This window comes from Crocodylus porosus, unplaced genomic scaffold, assembly GCF_001723895.1.
Source record: "Crocodylus porosus isolate Cpor-Errol unplaced genomic scaffold, CroPor_comp1, whole genome shotgun sequence".
Classification (NCBI taxonomy): Eukaryota; Metazoa; Chordata; order Crocodylia; family Crocodylidae; genus Crocodylus; species Crocodylus porosus.
This window is the reverse complement of record NW_017728943.1, coordinates 11,838,363-11,851,700: the sequence shown is the minus strand read 5'-3', so window position 1 is coordinate 11,851,700 and position 13,338 is coordinate 11,838,363. Positions and strand designations below refer to the sequence as shown.

Below are 13,338 nucleotides of genomic sequence, written 5' to 3'. Positions count from 1 at the left end.
CCTGGGTTAGAAAATGGATTTGTCTAGCATGGTTTGGAGAAGGATGACTCTGCCTTTGGTAGGGGGCTGGACTAGATGACTTCTGGGGGTGCCTTCCAATCCTACCTCTCTATGATTTTGTGATATTAAAAAGCTGTGTCTAAAGGCCTAAACTTGCATGTCATAAAGTTAGTTCAGTCTGTGCTGTTGACACCATTAGGCCTTTAACAGTTACATTTATCGCATACTGAGTCAAGTCAAATGTCTGTGTTCCAATTTATTCATCAAAATAAGATGTATAAAATGCAGAGACTTTTTGCTAGCCTTCTACATCAAGGTGAGTTGCACCCTAAGTGAGGATTTCAAGGATGCACAAGCCAATTTCCTTGAACCTGGGGCAATATAAAAGGCAAAAATAAAATAGCTCACCTGAGTACATCCAGCATAAAATGTTCTGATAATATGATTTGATAGCCTCAAAAGTACATAGCCATTAAAAGTATTGTGTAGGGCCTGCAGGGAGAAAAAGGAATGTAATTTGCTGAGGATACCACATCGAGAATAATTAGAGATATAAGGCAAACTAGTTTCAAAATGAAACAATTCTTTCAGTTTAGGAGGTTTCAAATATTCTTAGCCCCAGAGGACATAAGCAACTTTAGCATCTTTGAAACGGGCAGATTACTTTGATTACAGTCACTTCATTATAAATCAGCCCCCAAAGTCTATTATTTCATGGAAGTATGAACTACTTATACGCATATTGTTAAATACTGCACCTCATTTAGGAAAAAAAGACATGATAAAATATTTATTTAGCAGTTAACTCTAATTTGTATCTCAAAGCAAGAAATATTTGTTTCTGGAATCAAATGAATGCCAAATATAATGAAATAATAAAGTATTGCATACCAGGCAAAACAATCGCTTTTAATAAAGACAGACCTCTTGAGTGATAGAATGCACTGTAGAATCAGATTAAGCTTCAGCCTGTGTAGGCAGCATACATGTAATTAGATTTGAACTACCAGCAGTTTACATACCTCATGTGGATTTGGTTTTAAATTTAATGTAAATACTATAACGTCAAAAGAACTGACTCTGTTCATTCATCATCTTTGTCAAAATTGTTGTATATTATCATGAGAGACCATCACGAGATTCTTCCTAAGCAATAGAGCACTACTTCATCATTCTGTAAAAGTAGTATAAATGCGGGAGTGAGAGTATAAATCAGCTCTCTGCTTGACTGCACTTGGTAATGCTCTATCCAGCTGCATACCCTCCAGACTGATTAAGAGCTAATAAAGTGAACATTTTTTATGTGAGTCATTATGTTATATTTCCATTGTACAAAACATTAAACATGCTCATGTTTCATTAATTTCCTGTTTGCTGAACTGAAAAAATGCTTTTTACAAAGGAGACCAATCAGAAAGCCTAAATCAGATGGTTTCATAGTGTGGTCCATGTATTCACAAAAAGGTTCTTTTGTATACCTCCTTCCATACATGACTGCACATAACTATATTAAGAGGACTTTTCTTGCCTTCTTCTACTAGACACAAGTAGATTGGTTCTTCCTCTTTAGTTCCTAGCTTCCTTGTTATAAAGAACTTGGTTACCTGTGGAAAAGGGAGTCCACATCATGTGATATTGCCACTTTTTCACAGATCTATAAGAAGTGTGCGAAAGACCACATTTTTGAGCCACTACCCAGCCCGTTCTGAACCCTGGGAAACAGAGAGAACAGCTGTTTCGACTGAAAGCTTATTGAAATTCTGTTCGTTGGCACAGCTTTATGTTGCATGTTTTTTTTTCTTTGCAGGATTACTTACTGCCATCTACCTTTCCAGAGTAAATGGCTCTATGTTGGCACAGAAAGGGGAAATACACACATTGTTAATATTGAGTCTTTCATTCTTTCGGGATATGTCATCATGTGGAACAAGGCCATAGAACTGTAAGTTTAGGTGTTTCTATCATTTTCACGTTGCTGGCACTTGTCAGAATTGTTGCTGAGATAATTCATTTATTACAAATGACTATAACTTTTTCATAATCTCCTATTTTAAGGATTTACTTGTGTAACATTGGTTGTTTCCCAACAAGATTTATTGAAACTGAATAGCTAGGTATATTATTGTGATTGTGTGATATATAATTTAAATATTTACAATAACTAAATATTAGGGTCCCAAATCATTAACAGAATAAATATTTTTGCTTAAAATAACCAATATACATATATATCCATATATCCCATAAACTCAAGAGCACCCTCTAAACCCAGTATTTTACATTGTGGTCATAGTTTGATCTTCAGCTTCTCCATAATAACACTACAACCTGAGGAAATTAATGGAGCATGTTGAACTATGGGAGATGTTTCTCCCTGATTTAAGATGCTGCCGCCAAGGAGATCACAACCAAAATCTGTTATCCCTGACCATGGATATTATGACTTCTAAATGCCACTTTCCTCACAGATTATTTTGCTTTATCTATAATGCAAGTAAAATGGAAAGAGGGAGAAGGAGAAAATAAAATGGAGGTTTGATGGATGAATCTGTTCACGTGTATTTTAAGAGGCTCTGTGCTAGCATACTGTATTGTACAGAGTAAGAGGTCCATTTCTGTTGTATTATTGCAATTATAAAATTCTGAGGCAGGAATATTCCTGGTGGTATCAGCTGCTTTCTCCATTCAAAGAATCTCTTGTAGACTCTACAGATACTTTTTTCATGTTGTGAGAAACTTAGTCTTCTTATTAGTAAATTGGATTTTAAGTAGACCAGAATGACTGCATTCAAGGGGAAAGTAGAGATACAACACGATCCCTTACAGAACTTAAATTTGTGTTCCAACTAGGGGTCCTGCTCTTATGTAAAGTCAACTCTTCATCTTTCCCTCACCCTTCCTTCTATATTGCCACTAGCTGTTTCAGCATTCCCTGTAGTCCACAAGTTCACGTAATCAGTACCTATTTTTCAACTTTGTTCCTCCTTTTTTATCCAAAGCTACTATTACTGAGTATTTCCAATATTATCTCCAAAAACTATCCAGAATCCAAATAGTCTATTGCATTTCCCTTTCCTAAAATTTATCGCTGCCCTTAATACTGTAACCTTCACCTCTCTGGCCTGTCTGGCATTCCCTTGACTCACTGTTCAGCTCAGCTTTAGGAACATTTGGTTGGAACTGTTTTTGTTGTGTAATATTTAATGTGACATGTATTGACAATATCAAAATGAAACATTTTGATGTTTTTACATTTACATTTTTGAAGTTTCCATAAGAATGATTAAACTTTCAATGTTCATGCTGGTTTGGGATGAAAATAAAGTTCAAAATATTGGAATTTCCCAGGGAACAGAAATTCTGTTTTCCTGTCGCTTGTACTTTCCAGTTAGTTGGCAGTTCTTTTGTGTAAATCATCACCAGCATGATATAATGACTATGACAGAGGGTGGTGAAGCACTGGAATGAGGTTATCTAAAGAATTGTGAAATCCCAATCCTTCCATGTTTTTAAGGCCTGGCTTGACAAAGCCCTGGCTGGAATGATCTAGTTGGATGGTCCTGCTTTGTGCAAGGGATTGGACTAGATGGTCTCCTGAGGTCCCTTCTAACACTAATTTTCTATGATTCTATGATAAGCCTTTCTTAATTAGTGATGACTGGAAGCATGTATGTACTAGGTAATAACTCCTGGGTAGATTGCTTGGACAACCAGTTGAACAGCATCACAGAGGAGACATGACCAGAAACCTTATACTTTTGAAAAAACTGAATTGGCTAAAGTGCCTGCTCCTCTAAGAGCAGAAACTCCCTGGGGAGAGAGCCTAAAGAGCCATACAGCAGCCCACAGGTACAGGTTACCATGGCAACAGGCTAACAAGCAAATTAGCCTGCACCTGCACCTGCACCTGCACCTGGTCAGCTGACCGGAAGAGGCAGGGCCCTGGGCCCATATAAACCCCAGGGCTGGGACTAGAGAGTGAATTCGCTGCCAGCAGCCAAGGGGGAAGGAGCTCTCCTAGAGGAAGCTAAGGGAAGAGGCTTGACTGCCTGTTCAGCTTCTGGTAAGATTAAAGGACTTCAGGAGCTCACCAGATATGGCCTACAAAGCCTGTAGTGCTGGGGAAGAGTGATCCTTTTAAAGGGACAGAGCATTCTCTGAGCTGCTTGAATTATGTTATAGCCCAGGGGCTCATATTTTGATTTCTTTGTAAAACCGGTGGATTGGGCTGAGGCTATTGGGGAAGGACGGGGCCTCATTGGGGGTCCACTACAGTGTGGGGACCCCAGCACCAGTGTGGGCGCAGTATCTGGGGTACATGGACCCCAGCACCGAGGGGTGCCGAGAGAAAGAGGCAGGGCTGCAGAGAGCCCAGTGCCGACCAGAGGCCAGGTGAAACTAAGGCCTCGGAAAGACACTGTGTGAATGCCATCTACAAGACTTGGGGCATATTAAAGGGGTGGTTTGGAGCCACGCATCTAGCCCATAAGGCTGAGGGTGTCCTGAGACATCCATTTTGGAGCAGGGTCCAAACCTACAGAGTTCAGTGCGGTCCATCAGGACCGTATCCAAACAAACTTGAGGGCAGCCTTCCTATTTATTACAGTTACACCAAACGTGGCAGGAGAGAAAGAGGGTGCCCATTGGGCAGGGTTGGCACAGTCAGGGAGCCCTAGGGGTATCACGGCCATCTCTGGGGACCCCACCCTATGACAGCGCATCATATAAAATTTATAATTGAATTGTCCTATCTTTTTATAATTTATTTTTAAAAGCTAAAAAAACCCACTCCCTACCAATAAGGTGTTTATTTTCACCTTGCTACGGAAGGATTTGCTACCATACATCACTCTATTACCACCAGGGCTCTAAATCTTGTGGAAAGCTGTGATTTATTTCAACAACCCCCATGTGGGTGCTGAATATTTAATAGTGAGATTATCCCTAACTATGCATAGGCCTGTTAATAGTACAGGGAGATAGATGGTTCAATCCCAATGTGTGAAAATGAGAAAATATAATTCAGCTAAGATGCCTCCTCCTCTCTGTACATCCTACTTGTATACTTCTTGATATTGACTGGGGAGAGATTTATCTGCCTGCACCTGGGGTATAAAATGAACTAGCCAGAGATTAGGTTTAAATGTGGATAATAACAAAGACATATATACATAGCATCTCTTTCTTTGACCCAAGGATGAAGTGAAATGGATTAAGTTGTAATGCAGTGTTTGTAGATGCTGTTCAATTTGTTCTTTCCATGCTGCTGCTTCCTGATATTTGTATAACTTTTTTCCCTTTTCTGCACAGGTAGGTGCCAAGGGCAGATTTCAGATTTCTGGCTCCTGATGGCAGGGAATAGAACCTTAATGCTTAAATTAGAAGAGTGTTTAGCTGTTTCAACAGGAGACAGACTACAGAATATGCCTGTGGTTATGTGTACCAAAAAACAGTGCTCCCAGGTGTTAGTTTTTATGTCTGTTTCCAAGGTTGCTCTGCAGCTGAACTAGTGCTACTGTTGTCTTATAAGAAAAGTATAAATTACAGTACCTTTTTAAACTTAATGAAGATAACTATTACAGTGTGCCATAGGAGTATATTTCTTTCTTTTTTTTTTTTTTAATCTCAGATTGGCTGTATTTGTGGAGCATGTTTTCTCTGGGGCTCAGACATGGTTTTCTTTGGTGGTTATCTTCTTGGCCAGTTTTACTTTAAGTTTCTGAGTTTTTACAGTTACACACTGGCTATTTGTAATTGATGTTTTCAGAAAGAAAAACCTATATAAAGCAGCAGCTTCAGGCTTAGTCCTAAATGCACCTGAATGCACCTGGAAGATGTAATGGGTAGTTATGAGCCTTGCTTGTTTCATCTTGGGAAAGACCAAAGCTAGTATGTGTAATACATGGGATCAGTTTGAAGCTGTTACCTCTCGCAAAGCTGGGGAGCGGCTTAAGTTATTTCTTGCCTCCAAGCAGGTATGCCTGGGTTGAATTTATTGTCATGAAGAGCCTAGAATAGAAGTTTCTCAGTGCAAAGTAAAAATGCTGCCCTTAAGTCCTCAGCTTTAAAGAACTGACAGAAGAACTTCATCATGTCCTATAGCTTCCTCATAGCCAGATTTAAGAGGACCTTTCTTCATCTCTGTGTGACTCTACCATGAAACTTCAGGAAGCAGAATGTGAGGTCACCAAAGCACCCTTATGTCCTTTATTCTTTTCTTTCACTCATGATCCAAGTAATGGAATCAGAAGTCTGTGTTAACTCTCACAGTGTGACTTGAACCCCATGTTCTAGACTTCCTCAAGGCCTTTCACTGATGACCCTTAAAAGAAGAATCTCTACAAAATTTAAGGCCTAGTAACTCTTCAATTTTGGAACTTTAAATTAAATATAATCTGTGTCTGAGTCACTGTAAAGCTAGGCTGTGGTTGGCCCTGTGCAGGTAGGCCAGAATCCCAGTTCTCTTCCTCCTCCAGCACATGGTTGGTAAAATCTACTATGGACCATGCTGCTTGTAGGACGGGGGCAGGCAATTATTTTGGGCAGAGGGCTGCTTTCAGAGCTTTGGCAAGCCATCAAGGGCTGCATGGGTAGCCCCGCCCCTTTACAGGCACTCCAGCCATCAGTTGCCATCTTGGGGCTGGAAGTCCTGCCCCCTAACCCCTGACCTTTGCCACCAGAAGTCCCTCTCCTTGCCCCCCAGAATTACTCCTTTCAGCAAGGGGTTTTGCTACCTCTGAACCAGAAAAATACCAAATTGTCATCTAAAAATCAAACATGTACTATGACACTCATTAATCTGTGCTCTGCAAGTTTTTCCACAGATATCACAAGTGGTTCCTTGTGGGAAGCACAACTGTTAGCCAGGATGTTATGTGCTTTTCTTCTTCTTCTGCTGTTTCTCAGCTTCCTAAGCAAGACAGTTCTCTTTAAAGTGGGCTGTAACTTGATGTATGGTGTAGCGCTATTGAGACCTGTTACCAGCCAGCACTTCCCAATTTGTAGGGTTGATGCCACCCTTTGTAAGGTATGCTTTCAGGGTGTCCTTGTAGCTCTTCCTCTGCCCTGTGTAGGCCCTCTTACCATAACTAAGTTGAATGAAGAGTGTCAGCCATCTGCACACAGTGGTCATCCTAGCAGAGTTGATATTTCGTGATCTTTTTCTCAATGCTGGTTATGTTAGCTGCACAGAGGATGCTGGCATTGGTGCAGTGGTCTTCCCCTCTAGCGAAGGATCTTCCTGAGGCAACAGTGATGGAACCATTCCAGGCACTTAAGATGCCTCTGTTATGTCACATGCATCTCACACCCATAGAGGAGCATGGGGATAACCACTGCATTGTAGACCAGGATCTTAGTTTCCATCTGCAGAGCTTGGTCAGCAAAGATGGTGAAGCAACTTTCTGCAGGATATGCTGGCACAATGAATCCCATGTTCAATTGCCACATCAAGACTGACTGACTGACTGGGAGAAGTGACTGCCAAGGTATGGGAAATGCTTAACGTTTTCCAGGGGTTCTCCACCGATGGTAATCTGGGGGGCAGGGCACCTTGTGCTGCAGCAGGCTGATGCAGCACTTTGGTCTTCCCAGTGTTAAGGGAGAGTCCCAGGCTTTGATAGGCACCTGAGAAAAGGTTGTGGGTGGACTGCAGATTGGTCTCTGTGTGTGCGAGGATAACACAGTTGTTAGTGTACTGAAGGTCAGTGAAGCAGTCTTGATACTTTTGTTTTGCTATGAAGGCGCCACAGGTTGAAAAGCTGTTCAACTCCAATTCTGAGATGAAGGTGGTCACAGATGAGAATCAAAATAACAGCAAGACAGATGGAAAAAAGGGTTGTGGCAATGATCCAGCCCTGCTTGACACCAATGTGGATGGTAAATGGGTCTGTCTGTGATCCACTGCAAAGAACTGTGGCAGTAATCCTGTCATGGAGTAGCCTGAGGACACTGATGAACTTCAGTGGACAACCAAACCTAGCCAGCATCTTCCATAAGACTTTATGATGGATGGAGTTGAAGGCCTTGGTTAGGTAAATGAATGCCATGCATAGCTACTAGTGTTGTTCTCTACACTTCTCCTGGATCTGTCATGCAACAGAAATCATGTCAATGGTACCCTGAGATGGTCTAAAGCCACGCTGGGATTCTGGAAGGACATCTTCATCAAGAGGGAGGAGGCAGTTCAAAAGGATGTGAGTAAGAATCTTCCTGGCAATGCAGAGGAGGGCAGCGCCTCAGTAGTTCCCACACACTGACTTGTCCCCTTTCTTGAAGATGGTCACAATGCTGGCATTCTTTAAGTCAGGTAGAACCTCCTCATTAACCCATATTTTGATGAGAAGTTAGTGAAATTTATGCACTGTGCTGTTCCACTAGCTTTGAAGACCTCTGTGGGGATGCCATCTGGGCCTGGTGACTTACTCTTCTTGGTCTGAGTGATGGCATACCTGACTTCCTTGAAAGATGTGGGATCAGCAAGAGGTTCTGTTACTGGGTGTTGAGGGATGGATTCTATGGTGGCAGCTGACACCTCAGATTCATGGTTGAGAGGAGTTTTGAAGTGCTCCTTCCAGCATTACTTGATGGATACATTTTCTATGAGAAGGGTGGAGCCATCCTGGTATCGCTGGGGGGTTGGGCCATTGGAGCATGGCCTGTGGATGGCTTCTATTGCTAGAAAGAATCTTCTCATGTCAAGTTGGTCAGCAAAACTCTGCATCTCCACAGCCTTTGCTTGCCACCACTGGTTCTTGATGTCCCATAGCTTCCTCTGAACTAGCTTGAGCTGGTATAAGCCTCTTGTTTTTGCTGGTTGGATGGTTAATTTTGCCAACCACAGAGCATGGCTCTCTTCTGATGCATAAGTGCTAAGATTTCCTCATTGTTCTCATCAAACCAATCTTCATGACAGTAAGTGGAGTATCCAATTGATTCAGCACATGCCTTGTAAATAACATTCTTAAGCTCCTCCCAGTGTGCCTGGATCTCCGTGATGTCATCAGGTAGGTCAGAAAGCAACTCAGTAAGGCGTTGCTGAAGAGCCTCACATCTAGCTTGGTCTTAGAATGACACCTTCCTTTCCTTTCAGTTGCTTACAGTCTTATTGCACGAGCTGCATCTCCATGATTGATCTGACTACATGGTGGTCCGTCCAGCAGTCATCTGTGCCTCTCAGGATTCAGGTGATATGGACATCAGTACAATCTGACGATAACATAGTCAAGAAGGTGCCAGTGATAGGAGCATGGATGTTTCCAAATGGTCTTATATTTTTCACTGTCTGAAGATAATATTTGTGATGAGCAAGCCATGCTGTGCACATCTACTGAGGAGGAGGATACCATTTGAGTTGACTTTCCCCACCCTCTCTTTCCCAATGATGCCACTCCAGAGTTCAGAGTGTTGCCCAACTCTTGCATTGAAGTCATCCATGAAGATGAGCTTGTTTACCTTGGCAGTGGCAGTCATAAGCACAGAAAAACTGTTCCTTGTTGACTTCTTCGTCATCAAGTGTGAGGGAGTATGCACTGATGACCATAGGATACTGGTTGTTACTGAGCTGTAGGCAGAGAGTCATAAGGCATTCATTAATGCCCACAGGAAGTTCTGAAAATTGGCTGACGTCTTGTTCTTGATGGTAAAGCCAACCCTGTGAATGTGCCTCTCATCAGGTGACTTTCCTTTCCAAAAAAGGTATAGCCACCTCCTTCTTTCAGCTGGCCTTCATCTGCCCAGCAGGTCTCACTTAGGGCAGCAATATTGATGTAATATCTTGCAAGTTCTCTAGCTACTATGGCAGTTCTTCTTTCAGAGCACTCACTGTTCGGGAAGTCCAAGAGAGTGCAGACATTCCATGTGGCAAAATTCAGTACTTTATTTTGTTAGTTTTGGCCACAAGTAAAGTGATCCCAATGGATGTGGCAATCCAGACAGGGGGATTTGGGACAGCCTATGTTTAGGGGCACCTCTTCTAGCTCCTTCTCTATTCAGGGTGCTCAGAGGGGATCCTAAAGAGGACTGCTCAGCCACAGCTGCAGCTGCCAAATTGTACTTCTGTTTCAGTAAGTGCAAAACAACCATCACACAACCACTGCCTGTATGCAGATTTGTGAATAGGGGCTCCCAGAAATCACTGTTCCTGTCCCCACTGCCACTCATCCATTGCTGCAGAACTTGGTTTGTGGGAGATGTTATGATCCCTGGCAGAGGCTTGCACATGACATCTTTTAACATGGGGAAGCTGGTGCGCAAGCAACAACCACACAGACTTGACAGGAGGGAGCCTTGAACCCAGTGGCAAGGATGTCCAAGACAACCAGAGGCCTCTGTCTTGCTGTAGCCCTCATCAGCCTTCACAGCCACAGAGAACCAGCAGGTTCTCAAGTACACTTATTCCACCGTTGGAGTCTTCAGAAGTTTGGACCATGCTTCGTCTGGGACCTCGCCTCAGATATGCTCACCAGGGGAGTCCCTACCAAGAGTACGAGTCTCTAGATGACATACCTCTGAGGGTCAGTGGACCATACAAGCCTCTCTACCATAACAAGGTTATGATCCAAGGAGAGGGCACCCAATTTAAGGTGCCATAAAATGGCAAAGAAGTCATGAATATTGTTTTTATGGCTGGTTTGTATGGCATTTTATCTTAAAGATGTGGCAAGTCAGCCAGCTGATTGTTGGCTCTAGCCCTAGACCTGTGGTCACCCAGCTTTCAACTAGCCAGTATAAGGGAAGCCTCAGGGGCATGATGGATGTAAATACTAAACTAAATGAACTCTGATCAGGATAGGCAGAGAATAATTACTATACAAAAGCTTGTGTTGGCCTGGTGAATTATATCCTCTTTTAAAGACACTGTAAGGAGGATATAATTCTCCCTTCTCCTAGGTGTTTTTTTCTACCAAGAAGATAACTTCAAGGGAAAAGAGTTCTTAATAGCCAGAAAGGAAACAGGATAATTTAATGTGATCCCCTATTTATTATCTAAAAGACCTATTTTTCTTGAGGTGATGAAGTTGCATGTATTCTAAAAAAGTTTAAGAAAATTGCCCAGAGAGCAGGGCAGTATGGCTGTTGTCAGTTAGGGCTCAGACCAAAGTTAAGTTTTGTTTGTTTGTTTTTTGGGTTTTTGTGTGTGTGTGATTGGCTGCCTGAAAGCATTTTACAGCTGTGCCATGATACGTGCACAGCTGCAGAGCGCTTTTGAAGTGGCTGATCATGCGACAAATTAACCCTCATCAAATGAGTGCTTTAGGGAACTTGAGTTAATTTATCACACAATTGAGGCTAGGCTGCATCAGCCAGCCCTGCTCCTGGGGCTGGCAGCAGGAAGGGGATGGGGAGTGAGCTGCTGGCTAGGGTTTGTCTGGCCTGAGCTGGAGGGAGGGGGGTGGGTGGATGACAGCCCTCCCCCCCCGCTTCTTGGCCCTCCCCACACCCCTCTGTCCAACTCAGATCAGGGAAACCCCAGCCAGCACCTCATTCCCCATACCCCCTCTTCCCCTCCCTTCTTGCTGACAGCCCAAGAGCTGGGGGGGAGGGTGCTGGGAGAGAGGGGCAGCTCCTCAGTTGCAGGCAGGCTTGATTCTCCCCATGCTGCACCCAACAGGCAAACATTTGCTGGGTTGGGGGGTGGGGGGACGGTGCTCTCACAGTGCTTTATGTAAAGTGCCATGAGTTAAAGTGGGGGCCTGCACATCTGTCAGCACCCATAATGTCCCAAAACCTCACCACAAGAATAAATATTCTTTAGGAGGAGGCTCAAAATACTGCTTTTACAGCTACGTCCCTTAGATTCATAGATGTTTGGGTCAGAAGGGACCTCAGTAGATCATCAAGTCTGACCCTCTGCTCTGGGCAGGAAAGAGCACTAGGATTAGATGACTCCAGCCAGGTGCATGTCTAGCCTCCTCTGAAAGATCCGCAAGGTAGGGGAAAGCACCACTTCCCTTGGAAGCCCATTCCAGATTTTGGCAACCCTTACTGTAAAGAAGTTCTTCCTGATGTCTAACCTAAATTTGCTCTCTGTCAGCTTGTGGCCATTGTTTCTAGTTACTCCAAGGGTTACCCTGGTAAGCAAAGCATCTCCTGTTCCTTGGTGCCCCCCTGTCCCCCTGATGAATTTTTAGGCAGCCGAAAGATCACCTCTCAGCCTTTTCTTGCAGAGGCTGAGGAGATCCAGGTCCCTCAATCTATCCTCATAGGACTTTGTCTGCAGATGCCTAACTGTATAAATGGCCCTCCTCTGAGCCCTCTCAAGGTTGTCCACATTCCTCTTGAAGTACGGTGCCCAAAGCTGGATGCAGTACTCCAACTTTGCATTGGTCTTTCATCAGTCACACAGGACGCCCCTGCCCATTACAGGACAGGGAGGCCTGGGTGAGGGAGATTCGCTGCCCTCCATCAATGATGACCTTGTGAAGGAACACCTTGAGAGCCTGGACACCTTCAAGTCAGCTGGCCCTCACAGTCTACACCCCAGGGTATTCAAGGAGCTGGCTAGCATCATAGCCCAGCCCCTGGCATGGATCTTCAAGAACTCCTGGTGCTCTGGTAAAGTGCCTGAAGATTGGAAGAAGGCCAATGTGGTGCCTATCTTCAAGAAAGGGAGGAAAGTGGATCCAGCAAACTACAGGCCCATCAGCCTGACCTGTATCCTGGGGAAGGTCTTAGAAAAGATTATTAAAGAGGCCATTATTAATAGACTGGCCAATGGCAACATCCTGAGGGGTAGCCAGCACAGGTTTGTTGCAGGTAGGTCTTGCTTGAAATCTTATTTCCTTTTATGACCAGGTGACCTATCACCTGGACAAGGGAGAGGAGATTGATGTCATATATCTTGACCTTTTGGCAAAACTGGCCAACTGCGACCTCAGGTTCACCACGATCCACTGGCTGGGGAATTGGCTCTGTGGTCAGACCCAGAGGGTGGTAGTTGACAGAAGTCAATTGTCATGGTGCCCTGTGACCAGTGAGGTTCCCCAAGGCTCTGTCCTTGGACCTATATTGTTCAAGATCTTCAGTAATGATATGGACATTGGAGTCAGAAGTGGACTGGCCAAGTTCACTGATGATACCAAACTCTGGGGACAAGCATCCACACCTGAGAACAGGAGGGTGATCCAGGCTGACCTTGACAGGCTCAGGAAATGGGCAGATGAGAACCTGATGGTGTTTAATAGGATGCGGTTCAACAAGGACAAGTGCAGAGTGCTGCACCTGAGAGGGAACCAGCATTATGGTTATAGGTTAGGGGCTGACCCTCTCAGCAGCACAGAGCCAGAGAGGGATCTTGGAGTCAGGATTGACTCCAGGATGAATATGAGTCGCCAATGC

At 43.8% G+C, this 13,338-nt stretch overlaps 1 protein-coding gene across 3 annotated transcripts in view; it reads left to right on the top strand.

Annotated features, from left to right (window-relative positions):
* STXBP5L (syntaxin binding protein 5 like) overlaps positions 1–13,338 on the top strand; it is a 379,891-nt gene that overhangs the window by 157,276 nt on the left and 209,277 nt on the right. For all 3 annotated transcript variants that reach the window (XM_019548699.1, XM_019548698.1, XM_019548700.1), the window contains exon 5: positions 1,808–1,942. In XM_019548699.1, coding sequence (XP_019404244.1) covers positions 1,808–1,942 — 135 coding nt within the window. The remainder of the gene's footprint in view (positions 1–1,807; positions 1,943–13,338) is intronic.